This window comes from Athene cunicularia (assembly GCF_003259725.1).
Source record: "Athene cunicularia isolate RWA chromosome 4 unlocalized genomic scaffold, athCun1 chr4_part1, whole genome shotgun sequence".
Lineage (NCBI taxonomy): Eukaryota > Metazoa > Chordata > Aves > Strigiformes > Strigidae > Athene > Athene cunicularia.
The window spans coordinates 17,702,373-17,723,052 of NW_020799098.1; the positions used below are offsets into that span (position 1 = coordinate 17,702,373).

General features: G+C 34.2%; 1 protein-coding gene across 2 annotated transcripts in view; it reads left to right on the top strand.

The window, feature by feature from the left end:
- Positions 1 to 20,680, top strand: part of SLIT2 (slit guidance ligand 2) — a 262,728-nt gene that overhangs the window by 227,148 nt on the left and 14,900 nt on the right. For both annotated transcript variants that reach the window (XM_026846673.1, XM_026846674.1), the window contains 6 exons: positions 1,333 to 1,472; positions 5,574 to 5,600; positions 14,437 to 14,530; positions 16,436 to 16,573; positions 16,664 to 16,904; positions 17,241 to 17,371. In XM_026846673.1, the coding sequence (XP_026702474.1) occupies positions 1,333 to 1,472; positions 5,574 to 5,600; positions 14,437 to 14,530; positions 16,436 to 16,573; positions 16,664 to 16,904; positions 17,241 to 17,371 (771 nt within the window). The remainder of the gene's footprint in view (positions 1 to 1,332; positions 1,473 to 5,573; positions 5,601 to 14,436; positions 14,531 to 16,435; positions 16,574 to 16,663; positions 16,905 to 17,240; positions 17,372 to 20,680) is intronic.

Below are 20,680 nucleotides of genomic sequence, written 5' to 3' on the forward strand. Positions count from 1 at the left end.
CTGTGTTTGCTGGTAAGTGCACCACAAAGGCAGATTTTCAGTGCTTCTGATGTTTTCAGAATGTGTTGCTGTCCTTGGAAAGCTTCTAAAGCTTTGCAACTGTTAAAAACAGTAACAAATGACTGTGATTAGTTGAGGCATATCAGGTCAAGACAACATAGTATTGACTCCATTATGCTAATTAATAGCTAGCTAGATCCCTGCTGAAAAAAATCTCACAATTCATCTGTTGTCATGTGTATTACTTCAACAGACAGCATGTAAATGATAAAATGTAAATCCCAGTGAAACAGAAAATTAATGATTCATTTGGAACTCACTATGCCAGCAGATAAACATGCTGTGAGCATTTTTAATCTTGAGTTATTTAATCACACAGTACAATTACTCCAGATGTACTTCATGAATTATGAAATAAAGTTCTTCAGTATTCTTATGTGAAATTATTAGTCATTTAATAATCTGCACCTCAAGCTTGTTAGAAATGACACTTCAAAAAGATACAATTCATTATCCTGCAATTCATTATGATATTATTCTTATTTTTAATCTAAATTATGCCCAAGGATTAAATAGTTTTCTATTAAAAATTAAGTTTATACATCTTAATACTATGCCTCTAGAATTTAAAGTGACATAGTCATGTCTCAGAATCTGACATTTTTCATTTATTTGTTTAAACACTACATATTTTGAAAATCAAAGCAATCTTATAATGAAAGCTGCAGCAATTAAAGATGGTGCATATTACATGAAAATGTATGTGTAGTCATGTTCAAGTGATCTTTTACATTTACTATCCATTTTGATGTACTTCTTTTGTATAAACAAAAGCAAAAAAAAAAAAATCACTGCTTTGAAAAGTTTATACAGGCTTTGGGTTTATATATTGATGCATGTATTGTGCATGGAACATTAAGCAGAGCTTTATATTGTTGCATTTGACTGAATGATAGTGAAATACTACTATTACATACCAATCCCTGATTCCAGAGTCTTCCATGTGTTTAACTTTAAAAATCCGAAAGGATCACTTTTCATAAGAAATACAATCCAATCTTATAATATAAAGGTAGCACACTTTTCAAAAGGAATCTTCAGTGAAGGCATGAATTTAGAAACCTTTTTTTCTCTAATTTGAATATGAAAATTTGAAAAATATTTTGGTAATATTTATTACATGTTTTCTTACATTCTATCAACCATGTTGTATGGGATAGGGATTATGAATTATTGTACATGACAAATTATTGTACATATAATTACAGAACTTCTTGTCTGGTCTACCCAGCTAAAATGTCAATGTGGTTAGTTTTGTTTTCTGTACTACAGGTGCACTTGTGCAGATGGATTTGAAGGTGAAAACTGTGAAGTAAATGTTGATGACTGTGAAGACAATGACTGTGAAAATAACTCTACTTGCGTGGATGGAATTAATAACTATACTTGCCTTTGTCCACCTGAATATACAGGTAGGAGTATAAGGGAAAGTACAGGTAATTCAAGAATTCCTTGCAGAACAGTAATATTTTTCAGTTTGTAGGTGAATTAGTAGTTACTCTGCAATTGACTGAAAGCCAGGTTTCCCTCTGTAATTTTCTTCTATATGGTTTGTAGCCAAAGGTAGACTTAATGCCCACTCATTAATTCCTTTGTTAGGTTTGAAATTACAGCGTTGTGATATTTAAAAGATCATTCAAAATGTGTCCCTCCCTACTGTTTACCTAACCTAGACACCCTAATGAAGAACCTCTGTAGCTGTTGAAATCTGAAAATATTCTGCTTTTATACTGTATACCTCATGTTACTTAGAGGGCAGAAAGTATCTGTCTCTGCCAGTAGGGAATTGAATTTGTCACCCCCGGATGCTGTGGATGCTGTCCTGCCCTCCAGTAGAAACTTTAAAGCAGTGTGATTCTTTCTGTTCTAGCACAAAAAAAAAACCAAAACAAAACAAAACAAACACACACATAAAACCAAAACCAAAACCAACCAAGCACCACAAGGAATAACTAAAGAGTGTCTAATTATTTGCTTCTATCAGTTGGCAACCAGGGCAAAGCATTCCCCTCTCTTGGAGACAGAGAGTCTCTTGCTTGCTCTCATTCTCTCTGTGGGAATGGAGGATAGTTAGAACAGCAACACTGGAGAACAAGAAGTTTACATGGATCTGGTTTAGAGTTTTTCTACCTAGACAGATCTAATTTCTGTCAGCTAATTGACCACTAGGAGAACACAGAGCTTAAATTCACAAAACCGTGATTTGAAATGCATAAAAAAGGTACGTAAAGTCCACCATAACTTGGGGATTATATCAGTTATCCTAACTTTACTGTAATCAATCAATCAAATCTGAACTATGGAAGACTAGGAGGAGAGGTGAACTCCTGAATTAATTTCATTTTTAAAAACACATCTAACTCCTTTTTATTCTAAAGTATTTCCATCATTAGTTCTACAACCTACTGGATTGCTCAGATGTTTTAGGGTATTCACATTTAAAGTCAATAGTTAAATCTTGGAAGCCCACAGTGAGTGAAGATCATGGAACACAAGTGTAAGAAATAAACCTTCATAATCTAATACATGTATTCTTCCAGTATTTATGCTGGGTAAATGTTTGGTAGAGATTTCCTCACACAGAATACCTAGAGCATATACAATACCTACAGTAATACCAGTTAAAAGTATAAGTAGCCAGAGTAAGGTATTTAATAAGTGGATGGTCCACATCTGGAAGAATAGACAAAATCTGCTGAGACAAAATACTGTTTTGCCAAGTACTGATACCTTAATGCCTGAAAGCAATTGACAGCTTAAGCCTTAGAAACAAATAACAGGTAACAGCATTACTTAAGTAGAGATAAGATATTACATAAGTGGAGATAGGTGTTTGCTATTTCCCCTGTAACTAATATTTAAGGTACATGTGAATCAAGCTTCAGATCACCTGGGTTCAGTTGTTATCTCCTTTAAAAATAGGATCGGATAGTCTACTGCGTAGGCTGGAAGAAAGGAAACCAAAGTCAAATCAGTCCAGCGTTCCTGTTCAGTGGCTTCATGCTAAGAGGTTTTATATATCTATTAGGTAGAGGACAATCCATTTGCAAGGCATGCCTCCTTTGCAGCTTTGCAGGTGTTTTTACCTGTGCTGTTCATTTCTTCATTTTCGACATTGCTCTAGGTGCACTTCACTGCTAGAGTCAATAGCTTGCTGTATTCACAGGACGACATGGGAAGCACTGTTTTGTATTAGACATCCATGGAGTGGACACAAAGGCTTGTTTATATGTGCTGGCCTGAAACACTAAGTGTTCCTGCTGCATTTCTGTAGTATGGTCATTGAAACGTATATTTTACATTTACATTTGAAACACCAATTGTAGCATTTGTCTATACATCTGTATGGTTAGAGCAAAAAGGACAGCATAAACATTGGTAACATTTTTGATGTTTGTATGGTAGTTGTGCTTCTTTAGTCAAAATACAAGCAATTGTATTTTTAATTGGATTCATAATTGTGCACTGTTCTAAAAGGAAAATACTATAATCTTACATAGCAAGTGTTTTGGTTTGCTAACTCGAATTCTTTCAGAAAAGAGATTTGCTTTTACAGATACAATGCCTACTCATAATTGCTACTGAAGTCAGTAGGTCATGTGAGTAGGTGAGAATCTTCTCACCAGCACTAAAGTAAATCAAAACAATCTACTTGTAATCAGTAATTTTAGCTGCTGCTGTTTTTTAAAAATGTCAAGAATTTGCACTATCTCGTAAGACTTTTTTCGACACCTTACCAAAAACAGACACACATTTTTTTAAGCATACAACACTAGAGCCTCAGCTCATTTTATAGATAAATTGGGCAAAAGTTTTAGCAAAAGTTCAGGTTATTCATTCCACAGGTTACAGTACAGAATTATACAATATACTATCTATCTTGCAAAGCACCTGAGTATAGGACATGATATGGGAGTTCCTAAGTCATTTTTCAGATGTAAGGAGAAAATATAAAACATTGAGCTAGTCAAGGTGTCTTCACGTCTGTCATCCCTGGTCTTGCATAATTAAATAACCTTCAGAAGTGTTAAGAATTAGACTGACAGTAGTCCAGACACATCAGGATCTAGAAATGGTTGTGTTCAGAATACAAAGTAATCTTACAGTTGCCTCAAGTGTGAAGTACAAAATTATTTACAGGATTTTTTTTTTCCTTTGGCCTACAGCCTGATTTGAAAGATAAATAACAGAATCCCTGTCCAGTATGGATACAATGATTTTCATGAGGAACTTTGTAAACATTTGGATTTTGGTATCTGTTCTATCAGGTTAAAATCAGATACACATATTGCTAATGTCTTTTCTTATGAGAGGTATTTTTCACTAAATGAACTCACATACTAGCTGGACAAAATCAGACTAGCTATCAGGAAAACAGGCTATATATTCAGTTAGGTTAAAAGATTCTTAAATTCAGAGATATTTATCTTTAGCTCAGAAAGTCCCTGAGCTGGAAGTTGCTGGAGACTGAGACAGTATACATACCAGGAAAATACCATCATAGGCTTGTCCTGTCCTTTTTTAATTCCATTGGCAGTACTTCAGATTGTCTGTGTTCAAGATGTATATATGTACTGAATGTGGAAGTGCACCAGCCCAGAATAGTTTTCAGGGTGAACGGTTATCTGCAAATACACTTTACATTTCAGTAGTACAGTATAAGGAAGAAGTCAACTGAAACCTGCTGGTATGAAATGTAAATCATTCTTCTTTAAAGTTTTATTTTCATGTGGAAGGCTTGTTAGAACCTTAAATTAACTCTGAAAATGCATACAAAAACTACAAAAAATGTTGTAAAGAATGTTGCAGTGCAAAACCAGTCACTTTTTGAGTTTTCTAACATTCCCTTGAAAATCGACACTTCTCAGGTACACAGCGTTGATTTAAAAACAAACCATTAATAAAGCTTATTATGTTGTTGCTTAAGAATCAGGAATCCATTTTTCTGTGCTTTAGTTAAGTTTTACAGTTACCTCCACAGTTACAGGTGGAAAGGCAAAGAATGGTATTTGCACTATACTATGAGCTTTCTTAAGATTACAGGCTGTAACTGTGAAATGACAGTAAGCAAATGGTATCAGCAGACGCTCGGGGTGTCTGATGAAACCTTGATAAATAAAACACTGAAAATACCTCACTATGTCCTGCACTCTTTAACCTCACTATTCTCCTAACATTATCATCTCCTTTATTTTGACCTCAGTCTAGTAAACTTCAGGTCATTTTATGTACATTCTATAAATTACAGATGATCATTTCTCTTGCTCATTATCATCAGTCATTAGATCACAGATCTAATTGATCCAAAAGTAAAACCTTTCTTATGCCACCAGTGGCATGTACTTCTTATCTTTTCTGTTTGTTTTGCTCTGCTGTAGGTGAGACTCTGAAGCTTGCTTCATTTTGCTATATCAACCTCTCTGCTGCTATAGTTGTGCATTAGCTTAATGTGCTATGCTGTTGTATTACAATGTAAAAAAGTCTCTTGTCTCTTCTGTCTTTGTCACTGCAAGCTGCTAATCTGAATGAAGTGGAAAAAGGTCAGTTGTCTTTTAAGCCTATTTTCACTTACTTTGGTTTCTCACTTTCCTTTACTTAAAGGTGCATGGATTTCAGTTCTTACAAATGATCAAATAAATAGTATATAGATATAATTTAGAAAGCTCACTGCAAATCCTCAAATTAGGCACTTGGCTCTTGCTATGAATACAAATCAAATGAATGTTGTTGAAGATGCAGATCGCTGTGCAGGAGTACTTTAATACTACCTTCATTGTCTTTTTTTCAGCTATATTAAAAATTTGTGCAGCCACTGATAGGACTAACAAAAAAGTTTACATGGTGATCTTCTGAAATCTTTACTCTCATCATCTTAAAGACATACCTTGGTTCTGTTCTAATGTATTCTCTCTTTTATAGCACTGTTTTGCTTTAATTTCTTTGTTAGATTATGGTACTAGAAAACATGTTGGAAGTATAAAATGGCAGTTTTCTTGCTCATCATTTCTGTAGCCTTTTATTGCTATAAATACTTAAAGAAACTGGAATGACCACATTAAGATGAGGCTATGGTACAAGAAAGGTAATAGTGGAGAGATTTATGATGCTAACTTTTGAGTGTTCTTGATTTTTAAATTTCTTATAAGTTTCTGCCTAATACCTATCTCAGTAACAGAGATAAACCATCTTCTGTACAGTCTGATCATATATGCAATCCAAGAGCTATCATGATCAGTGATGACATATTTATAAAGTTACATATTTAGTTTTAAAAGCAAATCAATCATCTTGCCATTAATTCAATTTGATCAATATATTGTGCAGTCTATAAAGCAATGTAGTATTTCACTAGTAATAAAAATATTTTCATTAGCCGTGACATGTTGAGCAAGGCTGCAATTACACCATCTATGTTGATTAATTTTGACATATGATGAATAATTCTTACAACTTAAACTCAGAGCCTAAATTCTCTCTGTAACTAATGGGGAGAACAAGACATTTCCAGAAAGTGATTCCAACCACTGGTGTTACATGATTAAGGCTGTATTCCTTTTAGACATCTTGCTGTACTTCCATTTTATTATTACTTATCTGGATAGCAATGATAGACTCCTGTTTTTCTTTCCCCTTGACACTTCCTAAGTTATTTTTTTTACATTGTGCTGTTACTATCCCAGTATGAAATTGGTTGATTTTATAAGAGTACTTGCCCCTAGGAAAAGGGCAAGCTCAGTATAAATAAATATAAAAGTTGAGTGCTTTGTTATTCTCAGGTTTAATTTAAACAAAACAAAACAAAACCAAGCAGATTACAACAACTAGTTTGACATCTGTGATTCATGGATAAAATTTTGCTTTGTCACTGATTTCTAGTAGTGTAAATTACAGAATTTTAGGACTTCTGAAATTAAAAGAAAAACTTAATTTCTATGTTCATGAAAAATAGCTTTTCAGATGGAATGTAAAGGCAGTGTGCTACTACGAAGAGACTCAATCTCCCTTTCAAGTTGAAGCAGCTGTTACCTGTGTGTAATTAGCCTTGTGATAGTTTAAATGTCTTTAAATGTGATTTAAGGTAGAAAGGCAATGAATCCTAAACAGAACTGTAGTCACTGTAAATGTTTTACGTAAGTGTGAGCTATAGCATATTAAAATTACTGACTATATCAAGAACAAATTCCTCACAAACAAATTGTCAAACACCCAGGAGATGTGAACTAAGTTCATCCCCAAAATTAAGCATATGTGTATGTGATACATGCTTGTATTAGCTTGCCAGCTGAACATGAAAGTTATTAATGTCTATACGCTGCCTGGAGGATCAGTCAGTTTTATCATGCCAGACATCTTTCGTATTGTGACAGTAGAAGATTTTTTATTTTTTTTTAAAAAAGATAATTTTAAGTAATTATCTCAGTTTAGGGAATCCCTAGACATAGAGGGAGATTTTTTTTTTTTTAATGTGTTCCAAAACTCCATTACATGGACTCTTGCTACTATAATAAAGGAGTTGACTTACTACTTTCAATTCACTTGGTAATTGAATAAGTACCTGCCTAAAATTTAAGCATGCAAGTAATCAAATGCAAATCATACCATATCAAACTTGATAAAAAGTTTAATTATTTCATTAAATTAGGATCATAATCCTCATTCTTATAAGAACTACACGTAAGTGTTACAGCTTCTTGGAATAAAAAGAAACCTTTGCTACTCTTGCTTTTCATCACTCATTGTAAAATTTTCTGTTCCATCTAGCTTAATATACTTCAAATGACTATTTTCTATTAAAAGCTTGACTATTAAAGTAATTTTACTGCATTTTCATAAAGGGGGAATACACGTGATATCCTTGGCAAGCTGAGCTACACACTTCTAGTTTGATCACTGCCATTACTGATTCTGGTGTATGATCCATCCTTTCATTTTCCTTGTTGTAAAGTTACTATTCCTTTGTTGTTGCTAAAGAACATATGTAAAACAACTAGAAATGTTAAACTAAATAATCCATATGTTACACTGAGATCCACAAGCACAGTGAATACCTGAACAGAGTTAAGCAATGGTGAAAGATAGGAACAGTCTAGCAATGAATTTGAATCTAGAATTTGACTTTAAAATTAATTTTTTTAAAAATGTTCAGATTTGTGGCTATAAACTGCGTGCTACTGTGAACTTTTTTTAATTGTGAGCAACATTATGCCTCATATTTGTATTTTCTGAATAATAAGCTCAAGACTTTAAATAATTTACATTGTCTCCTGTTCATCAAACTTAAGATTTGATAAAAATGCAGCACTTTTCTGTATATAGTATGTTAAATGGCACTGACATTTTCCAACCACTCCTACATTCCATTGACTGAGTCAGAAGTAATTAAACAGAGATTTCCAGTCAAAGGCCCAGATAATAATACCTGATTGATAAAACATAAATATATCAGAAGTTGACTCACAATATATCACATCCAAGCTCAGAAGCTGGAATGGACATATATGTACACATATAAAATCATGCTATTCTAGCAATTACTAGTAAGTCAGTAATACATACTTGTTATTTTAGCTTTGGAACGGCAAATAAGACTTCTAGCAAAAATCTGATTTTGATAATTAAAAATGGCCATTCTTTTGTATTCTGTCTCTAGTTTTTATTCTAATATCATACTCAGCTTTGATAATACTCTAGTGATTTTAAGCTTGTTTTGCAGTAAGCTTGCCTGGAATTAGCAGTGTGCTGTTATATTCAGAAGGCCATGTCCATTTGTGTTACAGCTCTCCTCTTCATTCAGAAATATAGTGGCTGACATTGCTTTATTTAACTGTATTTTGAATTTATTGCCCAATTATTCAAAATAACAGTGATGTAAATCCTTTTTCACCTCATTGCATTGTTCCTCATTATTTGTTGTACTACATGTCATTATATACTGGAAAATCCAGAGTTAAGTGTCTGGTCAGCCTTGAGAAAAGAAGGCTTAGGGGAGCCTTTATCACCATGTTCCAGTATTTAAAGGGTGGCTACAAATAAGATGAAGACTCCCTTTTTACAAGGAGTCACATGGAAAAGTTGAGGAGTGATGGGTACAAGTTATTCCTGGGGAGATTCCGAGCAGACATGAGGAAAATTTTGTAATGAGGACAATCAGCCATTGGAAATAATCTCCCCAGGGAAGTGGTGGATTCCCCAACACTGGACACTTTTAAGACTCAGCTGGACAGGGTGCTGGGCCATCTTGTCTAGACTGTGCTTTTCCCAAGAAAGGTTGGACTAGATGATCCTTGAGGTCCCTTCCAACCAGTATTCTGTGATTCTGTGATTAAGTTTTCCTGTGATTACAATCTCGGCAAGTTATAAGGGTGAATTAACATACACAGAGGAAACAGAAACTGACCTCTGAATATAGAAAACATAACTTTGGTAAGTTAATCAAGGATTACACACAATTCATCATCAGTGTTTAATAGTGTTGTCTGGCTGTTTACGTCTGCATCATCCTCTATATCTAGCTGAAGAACCTCAGTGAATATTCCAGTCTTGACCTTGGAGGTTTGGGTTCATTTGGACTGCACAGAGCACCACTGGTTGCAGTGCTACTCCATATCAGAACCCAGACTCCCTAGATTAATTAAGCAAGATGTCTTAAGAAAAGAGCTATTGCTGGTTCTAATTAAACTTCAAAAGTTTTCATAGGATTTTTGACACTTTATCCACTGCTTATTTTTAAAAAAACTAGTCTGTTCCTTATTTTCCTACATAGAGAAATGTTTCCATCTTTCAAAAACATTACTTAGCCAAGCTCTTACAGAAGCTTCAGTTACAATATTATTGGATGAATAAAAGAATGTACACATACATTTGTGTCAGGCTTCCTTGAATTGAGTCATTTGTTTCACAGTTTTTTTCATTATTTTGAAGTATATTTTTTAAAACATTCTATTATGCTTCCAAAATCAGAGAATGCTCTTAATATTTGCTTCCAGTAGAGCCGAGGAGCCTAACTTGGCAAATCTGTTACTTCCTTCAATGAGTGTTTCACTTTCATCACTATCTTTTCATGCAAACAAAATTACTTTCTCCTCTTCACCTTGTCTCAGTTAAATTCTGAGTAACACACTGGTTATTCAGTATGCTAGAAGAGATGTTGCTTTACCAGGAAACTATTCTTCAGTGGTTCAGACTTCATGTCATGTATTTTTACTGATCGTTTCTATTAACTTTTTCACAAAGAGTTATATTTTGGTTATGGGAATTCTCCATTCCAAATACAAACCTGTTAACAATACAGATGAAGACCTCGCACATGGGTTATTTTGGTTTGTTCTTCTGTTTATATTTTCCTTTAGAAATACAGTACCCGATGTATATATTTTGGATTAAATCTTGTATTTTCTTGGGTTTATTTTTTACTGATCCTGTGCAAGTCTATTATGAATGCTACTCTTTCTTTATAATGAAAGTTTGTATTTTACGTAAAACTGACTTCTTTGTTCATAGGGTTTTTTGGTTTTTACATTATGTCGCTACATGGACCACCATGTCTACCATGTCCTTTCCTTGATTCCTGTTTCCTTTCCTAGGCTAGTTGCTAACTGTTTAACTGAAAGCTCCCTCCAGTCATATGATTCTGACTTATTTCACAATGCATACAATTTGCAAATGCAAGGGGAAACTTTCCTTCCTTTTATGCTGTCACAGCACAAAAAGCCCTGTCTTTTAAAGACAAGTGAGTTTTTGAATCATTGTTTCTCTTCTTTTTTGGTCTGTGCACTTTTCTGCAGAGTACTCAGATCAAAGTCTGACCATAATCTGAAAAATACCTGGTGATGTTTGCAAGCTCTTTGGCTGCATTAGGTCCGGTAGTGTAACACTGATCTTATGATTTGAAGTGGACATTTTTCAGAAATGCAAGCCTGTTTCAAACTTAAACTTCCAGTTTGACCCTCAGTCTCTATGTAGGATTCACATCTATGATTTGGGAATTAAGACTTTTCAGGTGTCCCTGAGCTTCTCATGAGGTGATTCAGCTTTCAGTGTAATTCAGAAGATACTAGGGCCATCAACCTATGACTACTAAAATGCACTTTAACTAAGAAATCATGTATTTTAAAGATACCTGGATGGAGGGAAAAAAAAATTTAAAATGAACAGGCTTAGACACTACTCAGTAAAGCTGACTGTCACACAAGAAATTTCAGAGGTCTCTGCCAATAATAATCTAAGCCCTGGCCCAATTACTATCCCATAGAAAAATCAATGCCAGTTCAGTAAAGTTGACAGCAGTGGTAAAATTGCTTGCTCCTATTAGGCTAGTCCTAATTTGCCTTTTTTTTCGATATTTTGGGGATTTTCCACTGAAGTCTTACTGTGAATCTATCTAGAGACAGCAAACATTCAGCCCTGCTTGAAAGATAGGCTCAATATGTCACTTCAGAAAGTCTCTGATATGCTGTTAGAATTAATAATCTTGGGAATGTTTAGAGGTAGTTTTGTCCACGTCTTGTAAGTACTGAACAGTGATAGTTTTATTTTTTGTAATTGGAGTGTCATATATTTTGCAGTTCTGCATGTCACTTAATAAGCTATATTTTATATACCATAATAAGATATTTGTATGGGGTGTGCATATATATGCACATATAAATGTAGGCACATATATACATTTCTAAACCATGGGAATGTGTACAAACTAGGTTAAAAAACTAGTGGTTATTGCTTATTCCACTTCATGTTCCTGAAAATCTGAATTCCCTGTTCCCATATTTATATCTCACTCCTAAATGTTACTGGCTTTTAAACAGATATCAGATATTACAAGTTCTGCAAATTGACTAAATGCTATGTGAAGAATTACTTCCTCTTACATATGTATTTGTTTGAATAAAACCCTTTTAAAAGAGAAAGGGATCTGTTTTTTGTTTGATATATCATGGAATGCAAAGAATCCCTGGTATTCCAGGATAACATAACTGTCATAACAGTTGCACATTTCCAGACCAATAAGTCCATTGAGAATTTGAAGAGGCTTCAAGGACAGAATTAAAATCCTTTCTATTAGTCATCTTCAGTGGCCTGCATTTGATCTTCATTCAGTTTCCTACAGATATTGACCAAGTCACGTTGTTACTGACAGTTTTTCTGTACGTGAAGGCCATTTTCTTGTGTTAACTCAAAGCTTTATTTGGTTTTTGTAGGTGAAATGCCCTAATGGAAATTAGTAATGTGCTATCATTTTTTTATTTTTTTTTATTTTTAAATCTTTGTGTAGAACCAGTCTGGATCTTTTGGATGGCTGCAAAGTATTTGTCTAGCTGGTTTTGGTTCTCCTCTCATTTTTGAAGATTGTAGAGGTCCCTTGTCTTATCGTAGTTAGCATACATGTTTCAGATGTGGTTTTATCCAGCATAACCATCTTTGGCTCTGGGTCAGTTTTGCCTTTTTCTCTATCTTTGCTTTAAATTAGACTGTTCTTCAAATCTCTCTTTTTTTTTTTTTTTTTTTTTTTTTTTTTATATGTCCATTGTTTGAAATAAGTTCTACATACCCTAAGAGAGAAGTCCTGAAAATAATGTCTCAAGTCCTGGGTAGTCAGTATTCATATTCATGATATGCAGTTTTAAACACTAGTATGTAAGCACACTTGCTGTGGAAAGGACAAATTTCTATAGAGGATCTGTTGAACCTGTGGGAAAAGAAAAAAAAAAACAACCAAAACCAACAACAACAAAAAAGACAAATAGACCTATAGACCTTCAACCATCTCTGGTTGTTTTCAGTTTATGATGATGTCTAATTCCAGAGAAGCCCGTGTAAGTAAGAAGCAGCTTCTGTGTGGTGGTGCTAGGTACTTGGCAAGGAGGAGTGTAAAATGTCAGAAACCTTACTGCTTAATGACAGTAGTAGCTGATGAACTGATACACACACACACACACACATATGTATTGGAAGGTATTTTCATTCATATACTCTCTCCAAAGCTTCCATTCCAGTGTTATTATCCTATGCCTTTCTCCCTTTTTCCAACCTACCTGTTCCTGATTCTACCCAAATTCTGTCCCTAAATGGTCTGTCCCTCTTTCCCCATACTGTTTTCATGGTGGTGCTGTCCTTATCCTCAGTACTGTGTTAACAGTTAAAGGAAAGAGGTGAAGCCATTATATGCTATTTTAATCTCAGGCTGCCTTCCAGCAGAAACGGATTCTTCAGCTAACTACACTGCAGACTGCTACTGCACTCAGATAAGTAGAACTGAGGGTTACCACATATTCTGCCTCTTTGAAGGGAAGTTCAACTTGAGCAGTGAAATCTGCTCATCCACTGCTATCTTCTGCTCTTTTCCTCATTTTGGTGCACAGTTCCACTTATCTTTGATCACTAGCTCATGTTTTATTACTTGACAAATGACAAGGGGCAATCACGTACCTTCCTAAAAACTTAAAAATAGTTTTAGGGCCTGATAGATCTATGAGTCCCTGAATTCAACAGGTTTATTCCCGTTGATTATACATACGTTCTTCATATGGATGTTGGAATAAGTATGTCTGTCTTACAAACCAGTGATAAACTTTGTGAGTGCACTATTTATGGTATCTTCTGATTAGTTAGTCAGGGAACAAGAAAACATTGTTGATCAGTTTACATACCTGTAAGAGTTTACTTGTCATAAAGTTGCAAATGAAATAATATTTTAACCATATAAAAATATTAAAATATTTGCAGATTATACAGCCCATGTTGGAAATTAGAGCCACTGCTTCTAGCAGCAAGGAAGGGTAGTCATTTGACATAGATTTTTTTTTTCTTTTCACAGAAGAGATTATAGATAATTATAGTACATTAACAAATGCAAAAATTGGACAGTCATACTTAAGAAAAAATAGAAACCAAGTTTTCATTTTGGGATAATTGGAATTGTATTGACATGCAGGGATATTAACAGGGTTTTTTCAGGTAATTATAGTGCAAATCTGGGTATTTCTGCTTGTAATGTGCTTAGAAATAAGTAAAAGAAAATCATATGGATAACTTGTTTGTTCTAGTGAGAAGAGATTCAGTCAATAGTGTTTGGCTATACAGCAGAGCTAGATAAATGTTGTAAACGAAAACAACTTTTTTCCCACAAAAAAATATATATGGGTGGATGATTGACATTGAACTAATTTTGTTTTATAAAGGACTTATCAGAAAAATTAGTATGAATATTTGTGTATTAATATTAGTATTTATTATAAAGGTAGTATTTATTATGATATCATGAAGTATTTCATATTCAGTGTTTAAAAAAATGTGTAGCAGTTACTTTTAAAATAGAAACAGCTATTTTCAGGTCACAGTGATATTTTCACTGAATTGACATCATACATTACATTTCAGGTGAGCTCTGTGAGGAGAAACTAGATTTCTGTGCTCAAAACCTGAATCCTTGCCAGCATGACTCAAAGTGTATCTTGACACCCAAAGGATACAAGTAAGTCTAAAATATTTTCACAATTGAGTTGAATCTAAATTTACTGAGTTTTTATCCTGCTTAATTTTACTTACCTTTTGTTTTAGTGGAAGCAAGTTCTATTCTCAAAAATCTAATTTCAGTTATTATCAAGCATTACATCAGAATAGGCCATTATTTTCATGTAGATCTACTTTATTTTCTTAAATATGTTTTACTGAATTTTACTGATCCTTAACATTTCTAATTCTAGTCAGATTTTAAATAGGAAGGCAGGGCAGAGCAGAGCAGTTAGTCTACATGACAGTCTCTACAAAACCCTTTCAGTAGGTCGGACAGTAGGAAAATAATTGCATTTAATTGAAGTGGAAAAATTATACTACTTTCTGGGAAGCAGCTGAGAAAGAGAAGGCACACTGGAAGGTATAAACTAAAGAATTCCATCCCCAGAAAAAATAATCTTTACTTACACCATATCCTTATCATAATTAATTAGTATGCACAGTTTAAAGTGTCTTTAATAGGGTTTAGGTTAATAAATATAGGAAACCTGCAGCTTTCAATTGTCATAAGCAACTGTTTTATGCACACTATGCTCTTGTGCTGAAATCTGATTATTTATTCTCATTCCTACTACATACTAAACAACATTTTATTTAAAATATGGCAAATAATATTCAAATACATTAAATATTCAAATGAACATGGAATTAAGTTGATAGTTTTCAACCAGAAAATGGAAAACTTGTTGGATTTCAATTGTTGTGTGTTGTTTATTGTCTTCTTGCCACTTCAGTAAACCTAGTTTGGCATCTTATACTTTACTGCCTAGTTCATTAATCTTCCATATTACTTTCTGTGATTTTAAATCAGAAAATTAGCACATGCAGTAACTTCAAGAATCTCTCTCTCTTAGTCAGCTTTTTAACAGCATGCTTTATATTCTTTTTTCACTTTTCTTATTTGGATATGTTGTTGAATAAAAATTGAGACATATTTGATTGAAGTACTTAATTGAAAGTTACACAGCTATTTAATATAATTTTTACCACTTTAGAGCAAGTGCTAGAAACTAAAACAACACCAAGGACAGAATCACAAGACCTAATGAAATCAATTACATACATCTTAAAAAAAAAAAAAAATCACGTAGATGCATGGATTTGTAATCTTTTCCATTCATTTTTTCGCAGGGTTCTGGGCATTCACTCAGTCTAATAAATGAAAATTTCCTGAAGAAATGCCACTAGCATTAACAATGAGAGTTGTATAGGGAAAGAAAAAAACCCAAAACTATAAACATTACATACTGTCTTGAGGATATGCTGTTTCTAGTTCAGTGTGGGCTCAGGGAGGGCAGAGGATGTGTTTTGAGACTTCTGCTAGTCTGCTAACCATGGAGATGTTTAGAGTAAATCAGGCTGGTGAAACTTCAAGGGGAAAATAATTATGCATAACCTCTAAACTGTATAAATGGACCACTGGTCCATTTGTAGCTTTTCAGTTGACAAAGAAAATATCCATCAGTGTAATACAAGCCTTGGATTATTTCTCTTGGTTTCAGCAACTAAGCATACTGATTATTTTTAGCGTTTCCAGTCGCTTACAACATCTTGTAACATTCTGCATTACTCATAAATTCCAAGAAGAACTGTCAGAATGATTCATGAGGGCTCTCTAGATTTAAAGCACAACTCTTCAATACAATGGCAGATGAGTATGCATGGGTAACTAGTAACTGTATTCATTACATATGTAGATTCCCCAAATAATATGATTAAGCTACATAGTCTTTACACACAAAGTCACAGTAATGCATTTTTTTTTCTCAAGTTTTAAACAATTCAGTAGTTCCTTAACTTTCCCATAAGCACACTGTATTGTTAAAAGGCACTATGCTATCTTACTCGCTTTCCTGTTTCACAGATGTGATTGCACGCCTGGATATGTAGGTGAACACTGTGATATTGACTTTGATGACTGCCAGGACAACAAATGTAAAAATGGAGCACAGTGTACCGATGCAGTTAATGGATATACATGTATTTGCCCAGAAGGATACAGGTGAGAGAGATCTGAAGACAAGACAAACATGTATGTCTTCTGTCAAAGTTGGTTTTTTTGGAAATACTAATTTTTTCTGTTTGTATTTAGTGGCTTGTTTTGTGAGTTTGCACCACCAATGGTTCTACCTCGCACCAGCCCTTGTGATAATTACGAGTGTCAAAATGGAGCCCAGTGTATCATAAAAGAGAGTGAACCAATCTGTCAATGTTTGTCAGGCTACCAGGGTGAGAAATGTGAAAAGCTGATCAGTATAAACTTTGTCAACAAAGAATCCTATCTACAAATCCCTTCAGCTAAGATACGCCCCCAAACCAATATTACTCTACAGGTAAGATTGCTTGTGTTGTAGATTCTGATCTGGAAAAGACTGTAAATGACTTTTTGTGGTATGGAAAATTAGCCAAAGTTGTCATTGGCTCACTTAAAGAGCTTTTCACAGTTTGAGCTAAAAATCTAGAAGAGTCACTGGAATAACTCTATATTCATATTGAAGTAGATGGGCTTATTGATAGGAAGAGAAAGAATTTTGTCAGGTTGTCCTTCAAGGAAGAATTTTATAGTGAAGTAATAGACTATGGCAGTAAATTCAGAGATTCACTTAATACAGCATTTTGATTTAATATTTATTTTTAGTTTTTTCTAAGTGTTTCTTTCTTTTAACTAGATTGCCACAGATGAAGACAGTGGGATCCTGCTCTACAAAGGCGATAAAGATCATATAGCGGTAGAGCTGTACCGGGGTAGAGTGAGGGTCAGTTATGACACAGGATCTTATCCAGCCTCTGCTATTTACAGGTGAACCCAGATGAAATAGCTTTCTAACTGAAGCAAAACATGTATTAATTCCTTATATCAAAGTCACATTTTTTAATAGATGGCTGAAAGAAATATATGTAAATTAATGTATTGTCAGACATTTAAAACCTATTGCCAACAGACGCGATTTGGCTTGGAAAATAACTCTAATGCAGATACGTCAGAAAGATAATATATTTTTCAATCCATTAAAACTGAGTAACAGTTAGCTTCCAGCAGAATATTTATACATTAGTGTAAAGCTCACACAGAAGTGGAGTTTTTCTCATTATGTTAATGCCAAATAATTTCCTAGTGTGCAGGCTAAAGTGCAGAACTATTCTACATAAGTAGAAATGAAATGGAAGTTTCTCTTATCTTCTGTGGTAAGCGGTCTTATAACATGGGACTTTTCCCTGACAAGCGAAGAGAAAGCTAAAAGCTTGATTCTGAAAAAAGGCACTACCCTTGAAAAAGAAATGGGGTTTGCTTCCAAAGTCATTGAGACAGAATTCACATCTGCTTCTGGATCATAATTTTTCAAATTTTTAAGTCAAATTTCTCTGGTTCTCTGAAAAATAACCATCTGAATTTCTGGTGAGGTTTTATGTAACTTCTCAATAATTTGCAGATAGACATTGCAAGAGAGAGCAAAAAACCAACAGGCATCACTTCTTGGCCTTGACTGCCCTATTGTTGCTACAAATACATTCAGAAGTAAAGGAGAAGTGTTAAATGAGTTTTCCTTGAGTCTTCCTTTTACTGTATTTACACCTTTTGTGTTGTAATATTATATCTGATGTATATTTACTTCTGGAGTTTGTAGCAGCTGACACTGTTCTGCATTCTACTAGGGAAATTTCATTGAAAACAAATGGGTTTTAGAAGTTATTGCACTCAAATGGCAATATAAAATCAAACTCTTAAGTTTATATAGCAGGGACACAGTGTTAAACTTTGTCAGGCAGTAACACCAAAGGAACTGTGGTTTAGTAGATTATTAAATACACTGAACAAAAAAAAACCCCAAAACATTCCTATAAAATACAATATAAAGTTGTTTAGTAAAACACAGTCTTTTAGAATAAGCATCTTAAGGTTGTTTTTATTTTCTGATGCAATATGTGTTTTATAAGGTTTTATACAGTTCCATGAAATGGTTTAACATGTGGAAATGGTATATGTATTTTAATTCTATATATTTTCATATATTAAAAATAAGGTTTGAATTTACAGGAAATTGAAGTATTTCACACAGATTTAAAATTGCATGAAACATTCATTTTTCTGAATGTCTACAATTCAAAATCAGATTTTTCTATTCTATCTGGAATAGTGCTAAAGAGGAAGTTGAGATTGTTTTGTCAGGATTTTAATTATTTTTGTTGATTTTAATTTTGATGTGTACAGCTATCTCAGAATAGGACAAAATAGGGATAAGGATCATATGGAATTTCAAGTTATTTCTGCTTCTATTTGTTTAATCTATCAAGAATACTTCTTCCCATTCAAAACATACATTTCCTTCTCATCAATTTCATGCTTTCTCCAGTATTACTGGGATATAATATATACCAGTAATTCACACTTGTCCATTTTAGTTTTCTAGAAAAAGATTGGAAAACAAGACTCACACAGACAAAATTAAAATCCATAAACATAGAAGAGATTAATAACAAAGTAATCAATTAACAAACAGTCCAAATTAGGTTAGTGTTACAGAACAATTAAAAGCATCTCCCATACATAGTTGATCACCTCTCTTGATTTATGTGACAAGCAGAGAATGCAGGCGCAGTGAAGAAGGGGATGGGAAATGTAGGGAAGTGTTACACAGTGACACAATTGTTTAGTGAAGCAGATACACACTGATATTTTTTTATTATTATTATTATTAACCTCTCTTTCATTTCAGATAGGCCTGATGGTGAGTTTCTAGGAGGTGTATGAAAATTGTCATGTAACGTTATTGAGAACAACTGTAATGAAGTTTTTGGCCTTGAGGGAAGCCCGTATACTGAAAGCATTGCATACATTTCTTGATTTCTATATACGTTTGTGCATCTAGTGATGACTGTACAAATTAGATATTGTTTAATTTCTATTTCAGGTTCTAGAAAGGAATATATTGTAGCACAGGATCTTTTACACTTTATACTCCAATCCCTTCATGCTTTCCAACCTATTCCTATTTTTCTAACTTTTGTTTCCAGCCATCTCTGTTTCCAGTTCTTACTGTTTTTCTTTCCTAGGATCTTTGTGACATTTCCTGCCCTTTTTCAGCTCTTTACCTACTTTTCAGTCAGCCATTGCATGTTGTCCTTCTGTACCTTTGTTACCTATTAAAGCTGTCTCCTGTCATGTTTCCTGCCCTTCTTTCAGCCCATCCCTTTGGTTTCTTTTGTCCCTTCCCTCCCTTCATTTTTTTCTAAGCCAACTAGATCTGATCATCTTTGCTGAAAAACTGCTCACAGACATAACCTACTGATCCAATTTTTTTTTCCTCTATATTATCCTTCTCAGTCGTCTCCTTGACTCAATTTCCAGTCCTGTTTTCCTTACCATCCACTGCCACCCATTACACTGATTCTTGCTTTATCTATTTCTTGCCCAGTTCCTACCTCTTTCTCTTCTTTCTCTGTAGGCCTAATTTTTGCTTCTTCTGAATGGAAACCACACAGTTTCTTTCTCTGTCCATGTAACTTTGTTCTAGCTAAGGCAATACCTTCACTCTGAATGGGTTGACAGGCCCAGATCCAGGCAGTACTACCACAGCTCAAAAGTAGAGTTGGCAGGAAGGTGCTAATCATCTGTGTGTTGGAATAGAACCAGAATGGACAAAGAATTTGAGGATCTAACCTTCCCATTTCTGCAGACTTCCATGTTTTCAAGATTTTAACACCTTGCCTCAGCAAATTTTCAAAAGGATGACAAATGGATAGACATGATGCCAGCCCACTAGTGAATGTCATGACATACAAAGCAGGGTTAATAGAAGCATAAGAGATTGAAGCGTGCTCCCTTCAGTCTGGGAAAATATCTGGTCTATTTAGAAAAATAAAAATCCATTTCAGCCACCATTCAGTATGGAAAATTTTAGAAGAAACAGTTGAAGTTTACCAAAATTATATATAGTTAAAATAATATTGTGAAATAGTGTCATGGGTTAACCACGGTAGGCAGCAAAGCACCACAGAGCTGCTCACTCACCTCCCCTTCCACCTCCAATGGGACAGGAGAAGAGAAATGGAAGAGTTAAAGTCAGAAAAATCATGGGTTGAGATAAAAATACTTTAATAACTAAAGGAA